The 25433-nt window shown below is 43.4% G+C and overlaps 1 protein-coding gene across 2 annotated transcripts in view; it reads right to left on the reverse strand.

Moving 5' to 3' along the window:
- Positions 1 to 6076: 6076 nt before the first annotated feature.
- col5a1 (procollagen, type V, alpha 1) overlaps positions 6077 to 25433 on the reverse strand; it is a 77390-nt gene continuing 58033 nt past the window's right edge. The window contains exons 40-66 of one of the 2 annotated variants that reach the window (XM_041960883.1): positions 25200 to 25289; positions 24600 to 24653; positions 24180 to 24287; positions 23963 to 24070; positions 22792 to 22845; positions 22568 to 22621; positions 22352 to 22459; positions 22215 to 22268; positions 21993 to 22100; positions 18692 to 18745; positions 18371 to 18478; positions 18149 to 18202; positions 17983 to 18036; positions 17806 to 17859; positions 17623 to 17676; positions 17393 to 17500; positions 17156 to 17209; positions 16994 to 17047; positions 16670 to 16777; positions 16395 to 16448; positions 16260 to 16295; positions 15555 to 15608; positions 15128 to 15395; positions 13959 to 14071; positions 12098 to 12166; positions 8640 to 8873; positions 6077 to 8427 (exon numbers count right to left, since the gene is read on the reverse strand). In XM_041960883.1, coding sequence (XP_041816817.1) covers positions 8281 to 8427; positions 8640 to 8873; positions 12098 to 12166; positions 13959 to 14071; positions 15128 to 15395; positions 15555 to 15608; positions 16260 to 16295; positions 16395 to 16448; positions 16670 to 16777; positions 16994 to 17047; positions 17156 to 17209; positions 17393 to 17500; positions 17623 to 17676; positions 17806 to 17859; positions 17983 to 18036; positions 18149 to 18202; positions 18371 to 18478; positions 18692 to 18745; positions 21993 to 22100; positions 22215 to 22268; positions 22352 to 22459; positions 22568 to 22621; positions 22792 to 22845; positions 23963 to 24070; positions 24180 to 24287; positions 24600 to 24653; positions 25200 to 25289 — 2415 coding nt within the window. In that variant the 3' untranslated portion in view covers positions 6077 to 8280. Of the gene's footprint in view, positions 8428 to 8639; positions 8874 to 12097; positions 12167 to 12230; positions 12300 to 13958; positions 14072 to 15127; positions 15396 to 15554; positions 15609 to 16259; positions 16296 to 16394; positions 16449 to 16669; positions 16778 to 16993; positions 17048 to 17155; positions 17210 to 17392; positions 17501 to 17622; positions 17677 to 17805; positions 17860 to 17982; positions 18037 to 18148; positions 18203 to 18370; positions 18479 to 18691; positions 18746 to 21992; positions 22101 to 22214; positions 22269 to 22351; positions 22460 to 22567; positions 22622 to 22791; positions 22846 to 23962; positions 24071 to 24179; positions 24288 to 24599; positions 24654 to 25199; positions 25290 to 25433 lie in introns of both variants that reach the window. The other variant, XM_041960882.1, reaches the window with a different exon arrangement.

Consider the following 25433-nt stretch of genomic DNA (forward strand, 5'->3'; position numbering starts at 1 on the left):
TGTGGAGGAGAGGCCCGCAGCTTCAAAGCTGATTCTGAGGGATCCTGAAAATAGAACAGAGCTACTGTATGTGAGTGAAGGGGGAGGAAAAAAGTGCAGGACCATATGCTCTTCCTTCTGGCCGTGAAACAAGATGATCTAATTAAATCAAGTGCTAAGTTTTACATGAGCGGGACAAAGCTTCCCCTGCTGAGAGAAGGTTCAAAGTCATATTGTTAGCTGTTTCTTTTTGGCACCGGATTCATCACATCAGTTTCTCATTATTCCTAAAAGCAGACTCACGTTTTAAGGTTTCATCTCTCCGAGCTGACAAACTGTATATAAAGTGCGCTGTTTATGTTGATGTGGTGAACTTTAATCTTTTTAATTTTCTAGTTTAATCGCTTTTTTTTCCTGGAGGAATGTGAGCTTTTTCACCCACGAGGATCACACGGATTTAACGACATCCTAGATGCGCGTTATCCCTCGTGACGACAGCTGAGAGGAACAAAGACGATGCACAGGACCAGACTAATTCATTCCCCGCATGCTAATGATATCTGCTGACACTTATTTGAATATTATTCTAAATATGAACCAAACTCATGTGTTATTTACCTGCATTTCTGCTGGGAAAACATCACCGGCTGTGTGTGGTGTATTTACACATCAAACATCTCCCTCGCCTTCCTTTTTTATTTTTTTTGTCTTCCAGTTTCCATCCAATCCTCGCTCGTCTGCTCTTATCTGTGGTTGTACCTCCTCTCAAAGGACGCTCTCATCTTATGTTCATCACTCATCTTAAAATCAGACCATAGTATAACTCACTAAGTTTGGCATACACGCTCCACTGCTTCAAACTGAATAAATGCGAGGTTTTACAATTATGGGTCGTCACAGCCTCGACAACCAGAGCTGCAGTTAATAAACTTAATAAAGTTTGAAGCTTGCATACTTTAGGTGCGCTAATGAGCAGGCATTTACAGAAATAATTAAACTGTTGAAGAGTGCGGCAGCTCATTTTAAGGCTCTGCACAGCCACACAGGTGTTGTCACTTAGCTGATTAGACCTCTCAGCACTGTGTGGGCGTGTGCAGACTGTGCTTGATTGACATCTGCCCAACTCTCCTGGCAGTTTTGTTGCACCTTTGAAATCCTTTTTTTAATAACTGTAAAAAAAAAAGTGGTTGTTTTTTAAGTGCTTGGAGGTTCGCGTCCTCAGCAAACAGCAAGTATGGGTTCACACAGAGTCAACCAGAAAAGGAGTCTCATCACCCAGACTAACTGAAGCACTTGTGTAGGCGTGCAGGGGCTTCGACAAAACCAAGAACACATTTGAAGACATGTCCCCCTAATCCACCGGTTATGCACTACAACTTCTGACTCAAGTATGCTATGAACCTCATTTCTTATGGCCTCAGTTTGACCTCTTAAGAGATGTCACCAAAAACCAAACATGTCAGCCTGCTGGTGCCGCTACAGGAGTTTCACCAAACTCTATGATTTATCCTTTGGCGACCATTAATGTCAGTACCAAATTTCATGCCGATCCATCCGCTGTTTTGTTTAAATATTTTAGCCTGGACCAAAGCTGTGACTGATGCTCAAATCGTCCTATAAAATATCCATCAAGTGGAATTTCCAATATTGCTGAAATAAACTCACTTTACTCCACCTGGCAGCTCTGGAGTTTAAGTAAAGTAACGTAGGTCGCTAACTTTCACACTTCTGCCAGTCTTCTCCATCCACCTTACAAGCTGCACCAGAGATCCAGCTGTACAGACAAACATATAGAGTCAGCCATAAAAGCAGTATACTGTATGTGAAGCCACACGTTGCTGATGGATTCCCATTCAATGTCTATGGTACCAGAGGAGGAGGGTGACTTTTGTAATCTTTCCTCTAGCACCACCATCAGGTGAAAACACGGTGTCCTAACATCTACTAAAATATACTTCCACAAACCTGTTTGCAGACATTCATGGTTCCCAGGTGACGTATCTCCTCACTTTCCCTCTGGTTTCATCCGTAGACTCTATAAAACATGGACGTAGTCTCCATGACGTCACCTGTAGGTTTCTGAAGAGCCATTGTGATGCTCAGTGGTTCCAGCTGTCGCCATCTTGTCGGTGCCCGACTCTAAAAATTTGCGTTTTTTGAGCCAGGCCTCAAGTGGCCATTCAAGGAACTGCAGTTAACTGTTCGTCCAGGAGGCTAGTTTGGTCTTGACTAATTACCTGCAAAAGTAACGACATTCCCGTCAGCCTCAGCTGTACTTTCTGCTTACTGCTGATTAGCAAACGTCAGCGTGTTAACATAAATTGAAACTGTGAACACGGAAAACATTGTGCCTGCAAAGGTCAGCATGTCGACGTTAGCGTGTTGATGTTGGCGTTTAGCGGACGGAAGCCTCACAGAGCTGCAGACTTGTTCAGACTCTGTACATATTTAAATTTGAGCACTTCAACTTTAAAAAAATTAATATATTGAAAAACAGATTTAATAGAGTCCACATTTTCCCACTAGAATGTAGCAGAAGGCTTTGAAATGGCATTTTGGCCTTCGTGCTGGGAAGAAAAATCTACAGGCAATAAAACATTGAAAGTCAACTGTTATAAATAAATAAAACATGAAAAAACAAGGCTTTATTTTTGGGGCTGCGGTGGATTTGTTGACTTTGTTGACTTTGTGATCCTGACAATGCAGCCCTGCTAAACTCATTCATGCACTCCAAAGTTGTTTTCTTTCACACTTTACATATTTGAATATTCTTTGCAAAGTGTTGCCTGTCAGTTTTACACGGAGGCTGCTTGTAACTCGGTGGCTTGCTTCGCCGGATGAACCGCAGAGCAAATCGCCTCTTGTTTTCCACGATGATGCCGCCGTTTGTGATGACCTTGCAGCAGCTTTTCACTGATCTCTCTGCCTTTTCTTTCATCCAGTTGGATCAGCTAATGACTGAGGGCCTGCAGCTGCGAGAGGGTGGGTGGAGCCTGTCATAAAAATCCAGACAACCAAGACATCACAGCACACTGTAGCTGTCCTGAGGCTGAAATGTTTTTGTTGTTTTTATTCTGTCTTCACTACTAAAAAATCTCATAAGAAAGTGCAGCTTTTGCACCAGTTTTACGCGCTCAGTGTATGTAAGCGTCTGACCTGCTACGGCTGAGCTCCTCACAAGCATTACATGTGTTAAATTGCAGCTTTGCAAGGTGCAGCCAGAGATGAAAGCTGCTGACCATCAAAATGCCATTTTTGCTTGGGTCAAGGAGTGCAAATGATGATGATAAAGAGGCTCAAACTGAGCGTAATGCAGCAGAATATTGAGAGATGCAGCCATGTGTAATGCCTGGGTGGCCAGCCCTAATCAAATTAGCAAACCAACATCTTGAACTACAGCCACTCCTCAATCTGAAAGTCTATTAGAGCGGAAAAGCCTGTTATTAATATCCCAATATGACAGTCCCTGTGCTGTAACACTATCTCTCTCTCCGCTATCTGATTCATATGTAAGTAGGTCAGTGGTGCCGGGGCCTGGCTATGAATGGGCTCTGTTAGCCGAAGATCCACAGGCTCAAAGCAATTACACATTAACACGGGGCTCCGTCCCAAATTTCCCTTTTAACATCTGCCGTTTGACCCGTCAGCTCTTCCCTAACAGCCGCACATTCGCAGCACTCTCTAACATGTAATGATTTGACTTCCGTGCACTGTGCAGACAGTGCATGTGGATGTATAATAACTTTCTAGCAATCATAGCAGAGAGGAAGCAGGAGGACTCGTCAAATAACGAAACGCAACAGCAGCTGGGAACAGTTTGCTGCCACATCAACGACACCCAGGGACACATTTATGGCGTGTTCGGATCTTTGTCCGGCTCTTCTTTCATCCGAGCCTCCTCCATCGTTTCTTTAAAGAGTCACAATCCTCGACAAAGCCCGCTGCTGACTGACAACCTTTAAGTGCTTAAAACCTAAAAATTCGCCGCCTGGGCTGCGTTTTCTTTCTTGGTTAGTCTCTCTCATGTGTCCAAAAGTAAATCCGCGCAAAGCTGCTGTTCTTTGTGAAAGATAAAAAAGTGCAGCAAACTAGCACAGGTTTGCACATCTAGAAAACACGTTCTAGCACTTACATGTTTAGTAAGTACATTTACTCAAGTCCTGTGAGATTCTATCATTTCTATGTAATAAAACTTTAAACTTCTCTACATTTCAGAGCCAAACACCTGCTTTTACTCCCCTACATGTACCTGACAGCTACAGCCATTAGTTACTTGCAAAAAGAGTGAATTGTTAAAGAACCAGCGGTTTGTAAACCCTGAGAAAAAGAAGTTATGATATTTAACAGTTTCTCCAAAGTCTTCCTCTCTGAGCTTCTCAGATCATTCATTGAGCTATTTGAGGCCCAAAAGGTATTTAAAAAGCTTAGCGTCTAAATATGGATGCACGCTGTATTTGCGCAGCAGGACGAGTTCTTTCACTTTTGATACTTTAAACATATTTTCCTGACAATGCGTGTGTGCTTTTACTTTAAGCAGTGTTTTAAATGCAGGTGATGAAGTAGCCTGTTTAACACAGCATTGAGAGGGAAAAGATCTGAGTGCTGCTTCGTTTATCCTTGAGCTGTTGGGAGGAGAGCGGCTCAGGCTCACCTGGCACACTCCAGCGTTCGGTGATACATGTGTTGCACTGTAAATTTTCCTCGAGTGCTGCTTTGCTCCGAGCACATTGGCATGTCCCAGAGTGACCCTGAATCTGCTCCCCGAAAAGCTGATCACACTCGGGTGCCGTTGTAGTCTTCTGACACATCACCTGTTGCCATAATTGGAGGGAGCTAAATATCTACCTGCCTGCCTCCCCCTCCCCTCCTCCCGTCCTCAACCCACTTTGATGCCCCACTTATCACCCCTGCACTGGAAGCAGAATTAGCTTTTTCGCTTCGTTCTCCGATTTACTCACCCAGGATGCTGCTTCAGTGGAATCTGTGCATTCTGATCGTCCTAAATCCATCCTGTAAACACTGCATTAAATATTGATCACGGTATCACGCGCAACTTTTTATTTATTTATTTATTTACTTGTTGTTTTGCTGTGCTCGGCTTAATGCTGTGCAAGGTTTTCTGCTAATGAGACACTTGGAGTGCTGCGAGTCATCACCACCACCAACAAATTTGATCAAAGCCTGAAGATTACAGATTATTGAAATTAGTGGTGCATGGGAGGGTTAAAAAGGAGAGTTTTATTTTAATGATCACAGAGGAGGGTTTGCACGAGATACATCCAGTGGAGGAGCTATCATACACTTAATAACATACATTTTCTGGGCTACCATAATGCCCTGCAGGGAGTGCAGAAAAACGAACTTTAAGTGATAGAAGTACATACATCAGCCTAGCCAGGAGGATTCTTTGAGCAGTCTTTGTCGGAGGCATCAGCAGGGAATAAACTGCGTGTCCGATCACAAGAACGTCTTTCATTGAAGCATCTGTGGAGCAAGAATTGTTTGACACTATTAGAACATACACTGGAGTGCAATTAAAAGCAGCCTTACCTGGCCTGCAGATTAAAGAATGCATCCCATCATTCAGTTAGCACTTAAATAGTCTGAATTGAACTTTCGACACACACTCTCTCTCTGTCACACACAGACACACAGCCCAGATGAAGACAGGACGATCTATTCGAATGGATGTGGCCAAACGCTTTCTGAAAGGAGTCATTTCCAGCTCATATGTTGTGGAAAAAAACCATGTGGTAAATTAATAACCTTTAGACTTTTGTTTTCCTGTGTGCATGTAAAGAGGGGGCCTCTTACACTTACACTATGGTATCATTTAACATTTATTTTTTTATTTTAAATAATACAATAAATATACTACAAACGAACATTGGCTTTGGTAGAGTTACAAGTTCATCATTTTCTCTCCACTTCACAATTGTGGACATGACCATTGGAAAAACTGATGGATCCTGCTGAATGAAACGACGACTGGAGATCATGTCACTCTACAAAATTATAACAACAAGAGAAAAAACTTTACAATTTCATGCATACAGATAGGTTTTAATGCTTCAAAAGACATACAAGAGTGGATGGCCACAGTAAACTTGAATTTATTGACATAAAAACCAATATAACTTCTATCCTCTTATCCTTACACAGGTTTGACAAGACTGTGAAAACAAACAAACAGACAGACAAATGGAAATCTACAAAATAAAACAAAAACGAAACAAAACGATGGCAGCATCACTGCTGGTTCTGGAAATTTACAAAAATTTGTTTGTCCTTTTTATTGAGAGCAAAAAGTGTTAAATTTGGGCGTGCTGCATCACAATGAAAAGTAAAGCCGAAGATCTACAAGCATATTGAGTTAACAGAAATGGTTCAAGTCACATATTTGAAGATTTAAAAAAAAGAAAAAAGAAAGAAGGAAATAAAACAAACCTACATATGGAGGGCTGTAAAAATTCTGTGGTAGATACTAGTGGTCATAAGCATAGAGAGTGCATAGTTTGAACAAAGAGCATAATTACAATAAGGGCAAAATAGTCGACCAACAAGCAATTTTTGACGCTGCTCTTTCATCTGTCCAATTTGGTGACCTGCTTCTACTCCCGTTAAATCTAGAAGAAATACTTTTCAAGTTGTTTCCCATAAAAAAAAAAAAAAAAAAGATTTCAAGCCACTCTGGCTCTTAAAGCTAAATATATACGTGAAAACCTTTGGTGGAAGGGTTTCAAACACCACACGCAACTTTGGACCACATCCTTTTGGACGCTTTGGCCCAATCACAACATGTCCACGTCTCCACCAGTCTGATGTGGCACAGATGATCCGGCAGCAAGAGCCATAATGCAGCGTCTTAAGAGCAATGATATGCAAAGCAAACAGCACCGTCTTAGCTTCCTCTCCTTATCCCCACATTTGGTACAAGTTTGTGATCTGTGCGGTCCGCTGAAGCAGGAGATAACATACGCCGGCATGCTGCACTGATCTGTGAGTGGATACGTAGAGAAACGGCATGCAAACACCACCGCTGAACACGAAAGAAAAAAAACGAAACAAACAAAAACAAAATGGATTCAGCAAAGATCCACCTGCGTCAGACGTGGTGGTTAAGAGAGTCAAGGGGCAGCTGGTGACGGAATATCATCACCACAAATTTCCTTTCATTCAAACAACAAAAACTAGAAAAATACATAGCACCACAGAAGAGAGAAAATAGCACCTAGGTTTTGATTTCTTTGTGTTTTCATTTAAATGCGACATCATCTCCCATTGCATAGTCAGATCGATGAGTGTTTGAGGAAAAAAAATGACAGAAGCTGTTTATTAAGTTAATGATACTGCCACCAAGGTAGGTGTTCTATTCAGAGGCCACAGAAGGAGGAATGTCTTAATTTTTTCTTCGTTACGCAAATCAAACTGTCACATAATATCACAGAGCTTGTTTTCGTCTTTTATTTCCATTCTGTTCTTAAATTACAACAAGGTGTGCTCCACAACCGCAGCAAGACAGGACTTCCCAATTTCTTTTTTTTTTGTTCTTCCGTTTTTCAATTTACAAGTCAAATTTCCTCGCTTTCGATATATTTCTACAATTTAGATGTTATCCCCGTATCCATTGTCTCCTACCTCACAATTAATAAAGTCACATGCATGTTTTGAAGCCAGAAGCAATAAACATTACCAGGAAAAATATACAGAATGTACTTACAAACATAAAAATTATTTATATATATTTATATATATAAGATCCATTCCAAGAGAATGGGGAGACAATTATGCACAAACAAAGCTCCCGTAGTGAATGAGCAAACAAACCAACAAAAGACAAGCGGAAAAAAAGCCAGGGAGATGAGGGAGAACATGAAAACTACAGAAAAGAGCCAAATCTGATGGAGTCCATGGCAAATGCTGCGAGCGTCTGGAACGGCTGCAGCTCTCAGGGTCGCCTTCGATGTTTGGGTCAAAAAAGACTAAATCGAGTGTGATGACGCGGGGTCGTGTGCGTGCGAGTGTGTCGTACAGGAGGCAGGATCTGACATCCAGTTTCAAAACTTGCATGTGATGGAGAAGGCGCACTGAGGTTTCAAGGTTATTTTGTTTTCCTCTATTCCTATAGAATTTCACTGTATTCTCAACTTGATTTCATTTTACTCGTACTTGTTGCTTTATGGAAAAAAAAAGTTACTTTTTTACAAATAGAATTGTCCTATTCTTTTTTCAATTGTTTTTTTTTTTCTGAGAAAACAAATATATGCTTTTTTTTTTTCTCCATTTGCTCAGTAAACAGTCTTAGCCGATGAAACAGACAGGGCCCACTTCGAATCCGAACTTCTGCGTGGAGCCGCCAAAGTCGTTGAACATGATGTCCACAAATGGCACCTGCTCCACCTTTGGCGTGTTGATCTCAAGTACTGTCTTTTCATAGCCCTTTTTCAACTGTCGAAGAGAAGAGACACAGCGGGAGGGCGAGTCAGTGTGTGGAAAAATATGCTTCAGCAGTAAAAACATCACAAGCGTTTGCAAGGTTCTTACTGACTGAGAGACTACAAAGGCGACACGAACATAATTTTCCGACAGTGTTCATCAAAGGAACCCCGTCAACTGCCTACACAAACACACACACACAGAGACGCATCTCTTTGGCTTACCGCACAGCCATCGACCAGGGCGCGGATGTAGGGGTTGTTATCGTAAGACATCTCCTCATCGTTGGAGCCCAGGAAGCGGATGGCCTTGTCGTAGTTGTCCTGGTCCTGGTCGTGCCAGGCCACCGACTGGTAGCAGTTGTACGTCATGTTCTGTCTGGCTGCTGCGCTCAGCAACCGCAAGAAAGTCATCTGGACCACGCCGATGGGGTTTCCCTCCACATCCACGTAGGAGAGCTGCGAAGAGGAGCACAGATGGAGCTGAGCATCAGGAGCGTAACACCAGGAGAGGGGACCAGGGTAAAAGACGGGTGGTCCGAGAGGACGGATATCCTGAAGATGCTAAAAAGATTGACTGAACACGCTGTCACGTGGACACTGTGAAGTGTTTTCGTCTCTTGGGAGGACTCTGGAATTAATTTATGACTACTAATTTGTTTTATCTGGATTTCTAGGGCGTGTTTCTTTTGCTCTGTGAGAGCATGGACAAAAATAACACAACTTCATTTGCCCTTTCAGATGAATCCCATGAGAAGACCAAAACCAACAATGTGTGAGTTTGTGTATAAATACTTTCAGACTTACCTGCCCTGTTTGTGGCACTCAGCCACAGGCCCATTCATTCCTGCTCAAATGTTAATCTTAAATAAAATATAAAAACAAATATATAGTGATAGGACTATTTTCACACGCGGGTTGATACATATTTTTCGTATACAGAACGGTGTTTGTGGGATTGGCTCAAAATAAACAATATCATAATGAAGGAACATGTCAGTCGGTGAAAATGTGCGACAAGCTGATTTGTTTTTACAGGGTTGTCAAGCGATTAAGAAAATGAATCACATGCTTTGGTTCTAATTAGTTAATCTAAAAGTAGTCGGATGTGTAATGTGTCACAGGTAGACGTAATGAGTCTGCATCTGAACGCCTGTTCGAGCGTGACTTGACGAAACCGGCTGCTCACAGCGGCATCGGGGTCTGACCTCCCAGCTCGCCGCTGAGTGCTTTAAGTTGAGGTGATATTTCAGGCCTGAAGTACTACGATGGTAAAAACCGCAGAGAGCGACGCTCCTCTCGACAAAGTTTTCCTTTCGCTGGGTCAAGCAACGTTTTGTCACCTGCTTCCGTCATGTTTACAAGTGGCATCATAAAGAGCCTGGCTGATCTGTGTATTTTTTTATGCATTATTTCTTCCATAATCAGTTAATCAAAATAAAAAAGTGTTCTTTTGACAACCTTACTCTAAATACTTCCGACCCACCTGCCCTGTTTGTGGCACTAAGCCACAAGTGTATTGATTCCCACTGAAGAGGTTAATCTTCAAAAAGAAGTTCCAAATATATAGTTATCGTTTAAAATAAAAGACTTTCCCACAAGCAGCTGGGCACTGTAGTTTTTTAGCAAATGTTGCTCAAGCAGGTGGAAAAAGTGCGTCTTTTTGGGACTATTTTCACCTGCGGATCAATACACCTTTAGTGTACTATTGACTAGTTCCAGAAAGGCGTGTGTGGGATTGACTCAAAATAACCTACAGCGCCTTGTTCATTGTCATGAAGGAACATTTCAGCCAGTGAAACTGTGTGACTCACTGATGTGGGTTTTTTTTTTACAGTTTTTGGACAACAATGGAGCTTTATATCAAGCTTTGGATACACAGACAACACTGGATCATCATTGCTGGTTTTGGTTTCATGGGAATTCACTGACAATAAAAAATGTTGACTATTACCCCCCGTATAAAATCCACATTTCTTAAATGGAAAAAAGTGATGATACAACATAGACGAGGAGGAAGGCTGCAGAATATTTCCAAGGTCTAATGCCTGGAAGCTGTATTGATGTGTGAGGCTCATTGTGGACAAATCTGCATTCAAAGTACAAAAAATAAGCATAACTAAACACCTAATTTAAATCTTGATTATGTAATTATGTTAAATATACATCCAATATGAGCAAATTATGGTGAGGACATGAAAATGTAATTATCTTAATAGGAAACATGTCGCAGTAATGATATGTTAATTGCCTGGTAATTAGCCTATAATTAACCTAGAATTTAGTTTTTGAGCTCATGTTGCAGAAAACAGAGATATATCCCATTAAGCTGATTAGAACGCTTTGTAATCTTGACTGATAAGATAACAGTTTGGACGCAGTCACGGTTCAGTTTAGTGTCCGTAAGTGACTATCTGCATACCAACCATCAGGAATCCATTAGATCCACATGGTCGCGTCGTCTTTCAGACAAACAGGACTTACTGAGAGTGGAGCGCATGCAGCATCCGTGCCATGCAGCCAGAGCAGCAAACCGTCTGTGAGTCTGGATGTGTTCTTTCTCGACTTTCGTTCTTGCACATAAGCGAATGCTCACACACACACACACACCTCAGCACACATGCACATGAACCCAGAGTACCGACACTCAAAGCTGACATGAACAGAGAGAGCTGATCACCTTCTCTGTCTATTTGTGCAGCAACGATTGGTTTAATTAGCAGATTCACATCACACGGTATCAACAGTGGAGACTTTGTTCCGCGTTATGTCTGTGAGTGTCGGCACCGTGGCTCAAAGTGAAAACTGTTCTGATGTTTTCACCCTCAGAGTGGCTGGATACTCCCATGCTTTTCTCATTTGCCCCGCCACTCTTCACCCCTCTCCCCCCCTGCCCGCTCAGCGTGTGGATCCAGCCCAACATCGCCAGAGAAACATTACCTCTTTATCATCACAGCCGCAAGTCAACAGTGACTGAGTACCCAGAAGCCCCTGGGTGGTGACTGAGTGCCTGACCTGTCTGACTCAGAGCTACTCCGCCAGATCTAAGTAGTGTTTAAGGGAGACACTGGGAATGTGAGTGCAGCTGAATGGCTGCAGCAGAGAGGAAATGACACTTATTTTCCCCCTTTGTGAGGGATGGATGACCTTCTGAGGCAGGAAATTGGTGAGATGTGCACCTAAAAAAAATATAATGTGTATAGAGGAAAAGCGTAAAGTGACGTATTCACTCTCAGGTGTTTTTGTCCACACTATTAAATCAGCTATGTATGGGTATGCTGTTGCTTCCTGAGTCATTGCAGTGTCAAGGCACACATCCACTCTTAGGAGATGCTCTCTTAATGCAGCAGAGATGTGGCAGAGTGGAAATACAGTCAAGAATTTAAACAGCGAAACTGCAGCGCGCTGTTTTCTATTTGTTAAACTCCATTAGATGCCAATTATATTGCACATCTTGCCACAAACCTCTCCTCCATTTCCATATAAGAGCATCACCTATGTTGCTGAACTGAAGGTGAGTGCAGCCCGTGCTGAATCATGCACCACGATAGTGTAACAACCAACAAGGAAGGTGCCAGTGCACATACATACTTTGTACGGCAGAACCAGAACCATGCAGAGCCGCAGACACACAAAGTCCAGGCCTCAGCCGGGACTCTGGGACCGCAGGCCGGGCCACTTACCAGGGAACCTCTCTTGTAGTGACTATACCATGTGCCTGGCGAGTCTTTGGGCCATTTTGCCATTTTGCTCTGTAAAATATAAGAGGCATTCAGGGAAGGGAAAAGGACTTGGGAAGACGGGAGTCTGGCTTACCAGTTTACCACGTTTGAATTCACTGAACCAGGAGCCGGGATTCTCCTTTACCCAGGATGTGAGCCTAGCCTAGGGGCATGGATCGACAGAGAGGAAGAGGAGGAGGAGGAGGAAAAAACAGCAGTGTTAAAGAAAGGGAACAGATCTGACAGAAACACATCCCCTCTCTGCTTTTTTTTTTCTGCCTTCTTTCTCCTTCTGTTTGTCCTCTGAGGAGTCTTCCAGACCTGAAACAGCATTCAGTGAGATCAACCAGACCAACCAGGTCCAGGGCAGAAATTTTTAGCAAGCCATTATGCCATTTTGTACAGTACAAACTGTAGCTGGCAGCTAATTGCTGCTGAAAAATTCATGAGTACACAGTGATTAATTAAGAAATGATCGCCTGCAAGGAGCTCTTATACCGCGGCCCCTATCCCTGCTGTTCAGTGTTAGTGCTGTGCAGCCATGGTGCACTGACTTTGTTATGCTATTAAAAGCTGTGAATTGGCCAACAGGGCACAGCTCTAATGGTCTCAGCTATGACAATGATGAATTTCTCCATAATTAGATAGCAGGGTTTGATATGGAACTGTCATCAATAGCTTAATGCGTTAATGAATGATGAGCCGGAGATCGCTTATCGCTGGGAGATGGCATACATTAGACCCACGCTGCCTTGAAGGTGACCTTCAGTTGTTTTTACTGGAGCGGACTGAGCAGAGGAGGAAATGTATATCCTTTCTGTGACGTTTTTTCTAGAATCCATGACAACGTGTCTGGCTTTGTGGCTGTGATGCTGCACGGCACGTGGACAGTACTCCTATAATAACTGTGCCAATCTAAACGCATGTGGGAGCGTTAGCAGTCTCCATGCAAAGACTGACAGGCTTTTCTTTTCACCCCCCGACACAAATGAGAGCAGCCCATCACCAGCACGCTATAAAAAGTCTGCTTCATTATTCTGAGCTTAAGCAAACTCCTGCTCCTCTGAGGCTTGGTGAGTGGGATCATTAAAACGGCTGTAGCACTGTGCTATTACACAACCCCTCGACATGTCAAAGACAGTGTTCCCAGTGTTTCACCACTCTGCTGCTCTCCTCTGCTCTACGCACTCATGCATAACGAACCAAAAATCTTCTCAGCGTGCATGTCACCTGCCAAAGCTTTTACAGGTGATAAAGTCCGTAATGGTTCTCCACCTAAAAACGGCACTGAAACAATCAGGATGAGTTAGAGCAAATTCATGTGTCGTCTCCCTGCAGTTAGCTACTGTCAGTGCCAAACTGAGGTTCAGCATGTTTGTAAGATAACTTTGGCCCTCGTGGGAAATACGTCCTATTGAGTCATCTCCCACATCGACACACCAGGTAATCTCATGGAGGCTAATTATATGGGTACATGTGTAAGAACAACACAGCTACTGTTGCAACTAGCGCTGTCTTGAGATGCTCAGGTTATTTATACAGTGTGCGCTGCTGTTAGCCCGAGATGTGAGGAAAAAATATTAATTTATCAGGAGTATTCAGCTTATTTTACTGTCAATCACGTCATAAACCAGAGGCTGAAAATAATTCCTTTTCTCTTTTTCAAACCACATCACGAACCTCTCCGCTTCCTGTATCCTCAATCTGTATCCTCAATCTGACTATCCATTGTGTCTGTGTGTGTGTGTGTGTGTGTGTGTGTGTGTGTGTGTGTGTGTGTGTGTGTGTGTGTGTGTGTGTGTGCGCACGCGGCCAGACTTACCCCTTCAGACTTCTTATCCGGGAAGATGCAGCTCTCTCCACCTGCTGTGAAGTTGCAGTAAACCTTGAAGGAGTCCCGAGAGCAGCCCTGGTTTGGATCAATCCAGTACTCACCTGGAGAAATGGAGAGAGTGAGAAAACAGAAAGAGGGTGAGACAGAGAGAGACAGAGACGGAGAGAGAGACATTGTAGAGCAGCATATGATTTGAAGCTTATGCTTGACTCCTCAGGTCAAAGCGAGGTCTGACTTTACGTGGCCCGTGCTAAAGGTCTCCCACATGTCTCTGTGTTGTACAGAGAAAAAGTCACCAAATTGTGTGATATTGCCTAATTACTGCTGTGAAACACAATACACACTTCATTTCTGGTGAAGTGTGTATTGTGTGGTGTTTTACAGTGAATTCAGCATTAAAGGTAACACACACAGTTAGTTATATGATGATTCCTGCTGTTTGTTGGAGAATTATACACAAATGGAAGTACTATTTCATATGTAAACCACTGCAAATGTCATGCAGTTATGACAGATTAGCAGCTGAAATATCCAAAACGAAGCGTGTAATGATGATAGATGCTTGATTCTATGGCTGCAACTAATGATTATTGTCATTTTTTGTTTTATCTGATGAGTATTTTCTCAATTAATGATAAATTGCTTGGTCTATAAAATTCTAGGAAAGATTATCTAAAGCCCAAAAGGAAAAACAAAACAAGCAATTTGATGACAAATTGCTTGTTTTGTCCTGCCAAGCTATTAAAATCCAAAAGATATTCAATCTACTCTCACATAAGTGAAAGAAATGCAGAAAAAAACTCACAAACAATAAGCTAGAAAGGGGGGAAAGTTTGGCATTTTGCTTATAAATGAGAAAGAATTGTGATATTTTTTCTTCTGATGGACTAATTGATTAAATCTAGGTGATTCTCAAGCACTACCGATTCATGCACATGTATCAGCCTGACACTATATACTGAACAGGACAGGTGTGGCTAGCAGCTAAAATTCACAGGGCCCTTTAAAAACATGAATGCAGTGCCCAGTATTTATTCTCTTCAACATTTCTAGAATGCTGCGATAACGGCCATTTCATTGCATAAATTAAAAACTGTAGAAAGGCCGGATTAGACAGCAGACCTCATGCCTCATTTCAGATGAAGTGTAATACAAACCATCTGGGAAATCAGGGTGGCAGAGCTGCAGGTCCTTGCAGGTACGAGCGGGGTTGCCCTGTGTGCCCAGCGGGTGCTTCATCTGCTCGATCTCCAGCTTAAGAGAGTTGAGCGAGCCAAAGATTTCCTCCATGCCGTCGTCGTAGTCCTTGTAGTTGGCATCGACGGCTGCGTCGTCCATCATCTGGCTGGCATCGATGTTCCTGCGAGCTCTGCCCTTAATGGGGGCCTGGATGGGGAGTGGGTGGATAACATCGCCGGGAGGTCCCTGTCATAGAGAGATGAAAGGAGGAGAGACAAATGCCAGTCAGACATAAGGATGGAGATTATGTAAATGTGCATAAAACTGAGGGGATGATGACCCACGGTAAGGGTAAGGTACAAAATGACGATAGAGTACAATTCAAAAGTCTGGGTATTCACTTACAGGTGGGCCAGGAGGTCCAGGTGAACCAGTCTCTCCCTTTGGTCCAGTTTGACCCTGAGCAAGACAAATGAAAGCAATGCTTGATCTCAAACCATTCATGACTAACAGCTATATTCAGTATGTTTAGCAAAAGCCCAAAAGAAGTCTTTCTGTTAGAGGTGGAAATTTGTTGTGGAAACTGTCAAAAGTTCATCATGCTTTAACTTGCAGACAAAGTTAATTTTCTTTCACAAAAATAAGTTAAACACTCATTTGACACACTAATACCTGATTTACTCTGGATCACAGCACATATTACTCAGCTTGAATATTTGAATCCAGCAGTACCTGTTTGATATAACTACTTGAAGTTTTTGAGATACGGCCATTTCTGTATCATGCTATATTTAGTCGTTGGTCACATGGGGTTTCTCATTTTATCATTTCTCACAGAAACACTGGTGGAAATACAGATTCCTATGAGCCTTTGTGACTAACGACTAAAAAAAGGATGTTAAGAACAACTTACGCTGTAGCCTCAAACTTTGACCGATTAGAAACATTTCAGTTTATTTGTGCTTTGCTCAGCCAGAACTTAAAGTGCTGTAAAGGGAATTATAAAATTCCTCTGTGGACTTTAATGGGTATGACAAATACCTTTATGAGTGTCTCGATAAATGCATGTTACTGTTTTTGAGGGAATGGAGTTTCCAGCATAACACTTACCGACGACCCTTTAGCACCTTTGGGACCAGGAGGACCCTGAAGACACAAAGATGATCAAGTAATCAATACTGACTCGACACGCTAGTCAGTTACACACATGCTGTAGTACAACACATTTGATGAGCGTAGTCTTACAGGTAATCCAGGGGGACCAAGGGGACCAAGTGGACCTGAAGGACCTGCAATACCCTGAGGGGGGAAAAGAGCCAGTGTGAATCCTAACTATTTATTCCTGATGCAAAAGTATTGATCAGCATGAGGGATATCAATACTGGCGACTGCATTTTGCCTGTGCTGAATTTAAAAAAAGGCAACAAAGACTATCAATAACTTTCAGTGCGGTGATTATAGGCTCTGTTCTTCTACAGCACTCACAGTTTTTGGTGTACAGACTTATCTTGTTTACTCACAGTGTCTCCTTTGGAACCGTGTGATCCCGCAGGACCAGGAAGACCCCTGTCACCTTTTTCTCCCTGTTCACCTGGGGGTCCGATAAGACCAATAAGACCTGGATGGCCCTGAGGAGCAGAGAACAGCACACACATGTTATCAATACAACACTCAATAATACACCATCACAAGCATTAGCCATATAATCTGGCACACCCTGTAATCATTGATGATTTGATGGCTGAAGGCAAACGGCAGATCTAATCAATCTGTTAGTAAAGAGGTCCATTAGTCTTGTGCTCTACATCGAAACATTCAGTTGGGGAGGTGCTGGAGCGGCTCACCTTTTCTCCTTTGACACCAGAGTCTCCTTTCAGACCGGGTAAACCAGGAGGACCCTGTGAGAGGGAGGACATGGTGGAGAGGAGATAAGTGTTGAATGGGGATGCAGATCACACATTATGTGAGATGCCTCAGCTCAAATAATTGGAGCCACCTCTACTCACCATAGGTCCGGGAGGTCCATCTGGGCCTGGGGAACCGGGTAGACCTTGTTCTCCCTGCACAGAAAAACAATGACACAGTTTTTAGCCTTACAAAAAAACACATTTCTGTAGATAGCACAGATCTTTTATGTGCAGCAGTTTATTGAAAACCATTTTGTGTCCACCTGCTCTTTATGCTGTGATCAATACTACACAACATCAAGATAAGATGTAATAAATTGGTGTGAAGATACTTACAACTGGGCCAGGGATACCCCTGAGACCTTCAGAACCAGGCTTGCCAGGTGATCCTTGAGGACCAACAGGACCCGTCTTTCCTTGGGGACCTTCCAAGCCAGGCTCTCCCTTTTACACAAAAACAGGAAGCACACAAACCATTTGATTCTTGCTCATTTGCTGGTTCCTTGAGATGGTTGGTGTACTACGTACTACGTCAACAGAAAATCTGGACTTGTTGGATGCGTTACCTTGGCTCCCTTCTCTCCTTGTCTTCCCTCAGGTCCAGCAGCTCCAGGGGGTCCCTATTTAAGAATGAAGAGACAAAAAGACAGAGATTAGTATTGAGGAATACAAAGAAAGAACATTTAAGCATTTTGACATTGATAGCATTTTGTGGCGACAAGGACAAGAGAGCACAAGACAGCACTTACTCTCTTTCCTGGTGGTCCAGAGGGACCAGACTCTCCAGTGGGTCCAGGAGAACCCTAGTTTGAATTTCAATGATATGAAAATTATACAGTATTCCTTTTTGTGATTTCAATGGCAATTTTTATTAAAGAATTCCTTTGAGTTTTGGTAAAGTAAAAGAACTGGTACAGAACACTCACAGCCTGACCAGCCTCTCCATCATCTCCCTTGTCACCAGGTGGACCGTCTAACCCCTGCATGAGAATTTAACAGAGCCTCAGTCATGCTGCACTGCAACAAAACCAAACTGAAACAGAGTTTGCACAATTCATTCACAGCTTAGCTGCTGACTTATTCCATACGTACAGCTGGACCGGGCTCTCCAGGGGGACCAGGGTCACCGGGGAATCCACTTGGACCCTGAAAATCAATAAAAGTTGCATTACTTTTTTAAGGAGGAAAAGATGTCTAGTTTAAGGTCACAATGGCCTTTGTGTGAGGCCAAATCATTGGCAGTGGTACATTTATTTAGAAAACAAAAAGTATTTGCTGAAGAAGCAAAAGGTGGAAAGAGGACAAAAAACTTACAGGACTGCCTTTGGGACCATCATCTCCAGGGGGACCCTTAGGGCCGGGAGGTCCAGCTGCACCAGCCGGACCGGACTCTCCCTTTTCTCCTCGTTCTCCTCTTGGACCCTGGAATAATACGCTGTTTGTTAGTAATCCTGATTCAGAGCTGCAGGAAAACTAGTAGCCTCATTATACTTTATGGTCATTGTAGATAAACTCAATTGTAGTCTATTGACCAACAGTGATTCTTTTTCTATGGTGGTGAAATCATTGTTGGCTCTTGATTCTTTGTTGGTACTTATTCATGTAGAAATGAATAAAGAGGATGAGAGAACTCACTGGTGGGCCAACTTCTCCCTGAAGACCCGGCTCTCCTGACTCACCAGCATCTCCCTGATAAGAGAGAAAGGGGAGGGTGAGAAAGACACATATTATCAGAAAGCTGATTTGGTAACCCAGAAAGGTTCTCAAATTCCCATTATTTACAGCAGCCCTCACTGTCCTGGTGCCCTTGTCAACCAAAAGTGGAGAGAAAGAGATGACACAAGAGATTTCAATCCATCATGTGCAGGCACATTGGATGGCTGGAGCACAGGAGGGCGCTGACCCCACTGTTCTCCCCAGACCCTGCACATATATCTTGTCCTCATCCTCCTGTCTTATTGGATAGTTGCCCTGTTGATTCACCTTTACACCGGGCACTGTCGTTATTCACTGTCACATAAGCCTACTGTCCTCCCTGCTGGGATGTACTGCAGTCTGCCACACCTGTTTCAGAGAAATACATTACCCCATGTCATGTCTGGGAGACAGGGAGCCAATTGATAGCAAAGCTCTGCAGAGCCAATGACAAGCCGTGAGGGGATGTGTTGATAAGCAGATCCAGATTCTCTCTAGCATGAACAAAAGCGCTGTATTGTGAATATGAACTCTAAATTAGCACCTGGCTGTCCTTCCTCTGTGCAAAGCCTGTTGCAGCCCCAACCACTCTTGTTGATCCGAAATCCACTCTGAGCAGTTGGTACGCCCGTTTAAAAGCATGACTGATCCTCCTGTATTAGGAGAAAACTACCGGGTCTTCATGCAACATTTTTGACAAGCCTTGCACAGGACTCGACTCCATCCTAACGACAACCTGCTTATTTTCACCACAGGGCTGCTGCTTCGATTTTGGATGAGCGAACTGATCTGACGGGACCTGATGGGTTGGGCTGGGTTTGGATGATGTTCAGGCACGGGTCGGGTTTGGTCATGACGGCTGGGCTGGCCTACTTGCATGGTGCTTTCAAGTTCTTTTACTAAAAACATTGGCAAGGAAAATATGCAGGAAAATCGACTGTATGGAGGCATTTTAATTTAGTGCAGATAACACAAAGTAGTGAGTTACGTAAACTGTGAGATGCGTGGGGCTCTGATGAGATATGACAGCAGGAAGACTGGGAAGTCAGCCTTGCAGCAACATGTGGACATGGGGTGCAGGATGCAGGCTGAACAATAGCGTGACGTGGTAACACGAACTCAGTGCTTTAATTAACTGCGTCAGACTCGGGTCAGGTTTAGATTGGCGTTGTTTACTACTCTCTCTGACTTGGGCGGGTTCAAACAGAAAAATGCAACCAGAGCCCATCGACTGTGTAAAACATGGATGTAGTCTCTGTGACTTCATTCGTATGCTTCTGAAGAGCCATTGTGAAGCTAAGTGGCTCCACTTATCTCCATATTGGCAGCGTCTGACTCCACCGAACTCCTAGCTAATCCAAAAATGGGCAAACAGGTGGAGCGTCGGTGGAGCTGAGCTGGGCCAAATGAAGCCTGGATGCTGAAACCTAACAGCTAGCTGTACCTCAAAGTGGCCATGTCCATGCATAACTTTAAGCCTTAATGTAATTTAAACAAGTGAGTTATATAAAAATGGGGTGTGACTCAAGCAGCCATTTCAGCCCCGGAGGTTGGCGGTTGCCCGAGCTGCACTCGACTGCTGGTAAAAATTTGCTGAGCACAGGGAAACCGAGAGCATGAAAGACAGCTGCTCATCACAGATATATGAGAGATGTGTTTACAGAAAAAAAAAAGCCTGAGCTCAGTTGCTTGCCAGCTCCCTGGGCTGGCTAATAAAATGCCAGATCAGCTAAAGAGCGATTAGGCCAAAAGAGCACTGTGTTTGTTTGCACAGAGGAAGGACAGGCTATCCTCAGGGAGATTATAAAGGAGCAAAAGGTGATTCTATTGACTGAACCAGATAAAACAAATCACACTATCACTACGGACAGAAAGTGATGAAACTGTGCGCAGCACTGCAGTCAGGCAGCTGCAAAAGCTGCCAAAGCAGCATAATGAAACAGCAGCAACAAATAAGAGCAGGGACTGATTTTATGAGAGCTGCTTTTAATAATGCATTTATCATCTTAGAATTGCAAGTACAGTGCCTTTGAGTATTTATTCATACTCTCTCCACCCAGCAACAGTACTTTTGGGGATGGTAGCTTGTCCATTAGATTTGCTGTGCATCTGTCACTCTGTGGCAGAAAAAAGCGATCATGTACAATTTAAAAGGGTATCATATAAATAGGCATGGGAAATATTAATGGCTGCAAAAGTCTTGTAAAGGGGTATCATTCAGAGGCTTTACCACAGAGCACTCAAACAAACTGCTAGCACAGTGAATATCTCCTCTTAGTGTTAGAAAAACCAGTCATCTGGATAAAAACTGGATTACACCTATCTATAGGGAGGTTCCAATAAAACTGTGCATTAAATCAGGTGCCAAAGTGGTCTGGGACACAAAACATTAAGCCCACACAGGGAACGTTGCTGTGGTGTCTACCTCACTGGAAAAACAGCACAGTTTTACTTTAAAAATTCACATCTTGAGAGACACTGCAATTTTTTGGAACAGGGCCAGAGGGTGCCATCTGGAACAAAAAGGCTGTGGGACAATGAAGATATTGTCAACTGAAGGAATACATACATAACGGCCAATCACAGCAGTTCCTCCCATACACTTTTAAATGATTATACAGTAGTTCAAATAGAGTATTTACAGGGGTGGCTCATTCCCTGGGCCCAGACCTTTGAATCCACCCACTCCACTCAGTTGTGTAACGAGTTGATAATTCCGTGTGGTATCAGCCAAGGTGGGCGATGTACCTTTTTTAGTTGAAATAATGTTCCAAGAGACAATTAAAACACCATTTCTGGCTGTAATCATGTGCACAGAATTGTTTTGGTACACAATGATATCTGTGTGGTGTGGCTGAATTACAATAAAAATATGTTTTACTGTCTGTCTACATTTTCGTCTACGGCAGCAATTTGTGCATTTACTTTGCTGTCTGCAGGAGAGATACTATTAGTGTCAAATGAAAAGAGGCACAAAACAACTTAAGTGAAAGAGGTTTATGTGATTTTTGAGATGTCTGTGTTTGCACTTCCACCAACTAAAGAAATGGCAGGTGCAATTTAAAAAGCGGGTGCAATTTCCTGCCACCAAAAAAGCCATTGAAAAGGCGTTATGTTCCGTCGTGAAGTGCTTAAACACAACCTCGGCTGCACCACAACACCCACCTCCAGGCGATTAACTTGCAGAACTGGCACAAGCACGGTAAGAGTGCGTGAAACCAGACACAGGAGAGAGGTTTACCTTTTCTCCAACAGCACCAGGGTTTCCAATACCACCAGGAGGTCCCTGAGGGCCATCGGCTCCTGGGGGTCCTGAGGGGCCTCTGGGACCAGGGGGACCGGGTGGACCCTACACAGAAAATAAGATTCAGTCTACTGAGTAAAGACACTTCACCTGCAAACTAAGTATTGAATAACAACACAACTGTAGTGTATAAATTTGTATTCTCAAACAAGCTCTTACCATCTGACCGACGTCTCCAGTTTCACCTTTCTCACCAGGTGGACCAGGCAAGCCCTGCGGAGCGTGCAGATGATTTAATTATACAGTTTCTGAATGATAACATTTGACCAGCTTGTGTTGTTCAGTGCAGTCCGCACCTGCAGCCCGACTGGGCCTGGAGGTCCAGGGAAACCCCTCGATCCTTCATCTCCCTTCTGGCCAAACAGACCCTGCTGACCTCTGGGACCAGGCTCACCATCTGCACCCTGAAGAGGTCACAGCAGGAGATAACAGGGTTAGTGGTACTGTGCCTAATAGATACAGCAGATGAGGTGCTGAATGATCTGAGTGCCCAATGCAGACTAGACACTTACAGCAGGACCAGGTGCTCCAACAGGTCCTTGAGGACCAGTAGGACCAGGTGGACCCTGCAGGAAAGAAGGAATACATCAAAAGGATCAACAATCACATCTTTTACAACTCAGAGGTATCAAAAAACATGAACAAAAGTAAAAATGGATTAGCCTCAAATCTCAGGCAGTAAAATGATAAATACATAATGTCTTCATGCTGACGCTGTAAATAAACAACGACTTACATGTTCTCCTTTGTCACCTTTGCTTCCTTTCTGGCCTGGCTCTCCAATCTCTCCCTGTGGAATGGAAGGATCGCCGTGAGAAACAGAGACAGACTCGCAATTCAAAGCAATACACAAGTGAGCCGGAGATAAAATGCGACGACGAATTATGTTAAATTATTATCAAACACTCTCCAGAACAGAAACTGACATATCAAAGCACAACAACTCAACTATATCCCACCTCTGAAAGGACACTTTTTAGAGATATTTCAATAACATCTCTCCTTTTCTGACAAGTGGTGACAAATATAGTTCACATCTGACGGGGGCTTATCATGATGAGTCACTGGTGCTACTATCAGCCAAAAACAGAATAGATAATTAGTCCCATCTCAAACAGTTTGCACCAGCTTTCCCAGAGTGAAGAGCCTTGCACCATTATTTCAAAGCCTCCACATGCTGTGGGTGTTTGGAGAAATAATGTTAATAACTGCCAAAGCCAAAGGCATTTACTTTTGGGTTTGAGTCAGACAATGCTCTTTGTGAGGCAGAATTACTCTCTTAAAATAAAGGCCCTGGAGTTGCTCGTTCCCTGTGGACAGGACTTATAATGAGAAAGTGTCTGAATGTGTGTAAACATTAGCTTGTGAGATCCTTTTTATCTGCATGGCAAATACCCGCTGTATTCTCTGTGTCCGTCTGCACCACAGGGACCATCGTAAGGCCAGTTAAGAACTGAGGCATTCTTCAAAGGATAAGAGATTATCCTTTGAGTATCTCCGTGGCTGATCTTCCTGCAAATGTTTTTAGAGGGGATGAGGAGTTGTTCTTGTTTCTGAATACTAAAGGGTCACTTTCAAACATTCTGTCACTGCCACAGAATTCCTCCCTCTCCTCTGGCTGGCTGTACAGATGGTGAAACAAAGCTGCAACAAGGCTGGTTTGCCTTTTAAAGATCTGTTAATCGATGCAAACTCTGTCAGACAAATTCCCCTTAGAGCGTTTAAGGTCACAGGGAGACGAGACCAGAGGATATCTGGCTTAGTTTCATCTGTAAAGTTTAATGTCTTTGTAAGGTGGTAAGTGTGCCTGTACTGTATATTAGGGTGTGTGTGTCTAAAAAATGTAAGCTTCAATGCAGCCTTACTGACTTTCATTATATTAAAATAAAACATGAAAAGTAACTCACCTTGTCTCCATCCTCTCCAGGTGGTCCAGGAGGTCCTCCAGGTCCTGGCAGACCCACAGGTCCCTGAATACCATCTCTTCCAGCTGGGCCTTGAGGTCCTTTCTCTCCCTAAAATATTTTTTTCATCATACAATACCATATTGTCAGCCACGCTCAATCTGTGAAATTTGCCATTTTTCTGTATGTTGCAGCAATCTCCATAATGTGATGTTTTTACCGGTCCGCCTTTCTCTCCAGCAGGGCCTGGAGGTCCCTGAGGGCCAGGACGTCCAGGGAGACCTGTGGGTCCGGCTGGGCCAGCAGGACCACGCTCGCCAGGAGAACCCTACAGCACCACCGCACAGCAATGTTAGCAATCAGAGTGACAGAGCGCAAATATGTAAGACATTAAAGTTATAAGAGTGAAACAAAACCATAATATCAAGCACATCTACCCAACCAAATAGGTCAGACCTCTCTTATGTAAGTAACAAACTGTGCATATCATTATATTATGTAAGAGCCTGGAACAACCGAGGGTGGGAACTTTGCTATGAAGACAATTCCCAGAGATAGAGACAGAATATGGAAGGTTAAAGTGAGAGGGAGAGAATGAGAGTGTCAAAGTGAGGATGTGGATGCAGTAAACTGTACTCACAGCAGGGCCAGGTGGGCCGTGAGGACCCTCATTCCCTTTCAGGCCATGAGCCCCCTGCAGAACAGAGTAAAATGAAGGCTTCAGAAAACAAACACATCTGTTCGGGAAGCACACTTCCTGCCTTACACTGGACTCCCTATTTTCAAACAGGCTCAGCGTGAGGTGGAAAACCTCCTACAGTCCCCAAAGTGGAGGCTGGGAGCAGACGGGGAGGACAGTTACTTGCTGAAACTGCTGCAAACATCCTTACATTACGAAGGAATGGGTGTATCGTTTCATTGCTGCATCCCAGAGCTAAACAAAAAGCCATTTCTGCCATTGACTTCCGTCTAACAAGTTTGCTGTAAGCAAAGAGTGTGAATTGCATAACTATCAGGACTTTTGTCAAGTTAGAAAAACTAGAAATAAAAAAAATAAACAGCCTACAGCACACTGTTCCTCCTCTGAAGCCCACTCAGGGATCTGATATCATGTCTGATTCTTGAAGTTCACCACAGTCTTACAGCGATTTATTAGCCCAGAACTATTATGCAATAAGCAAGCTGTGAGAGATATTGAATTTGTGTGATGCTATTGTACCGAGCAGAAAGCAATACTAACCACAGGGCCAGGCAGACCTCTCTCTCCAGGGAAACCTCTTGGCCCAGGAGGGCCATCTTTACCTGCTGGGCCAGCAGGACCAGGGTCACCCTGTAGGTCAAAGCACAATGCTATTAATCCTGTAAATGCAATGTGACTGTATTGTGTAATGTAATTAGCGTAGTTAAAGTCATCACATGAAACAAAAACTAAATGGAAATAGCAGTGGCATTACAACTATTTATTATGCTGATC

Source organism: Chelmon rostratus, chromosome 19 (assembly GCF_017976325.1).
Source record: "Chelmon rostratus isolate fCheRos1 chromosome 19, fCheRos1.pri, whole genome shotgun sequence".
Taxonomy (NCBI): Eukaryota; Metazoa; Chordata; class Actinopteri; order Chaetodontiformes; family Chaetodontidae; genus Chelmon; species Chelmon rostratus.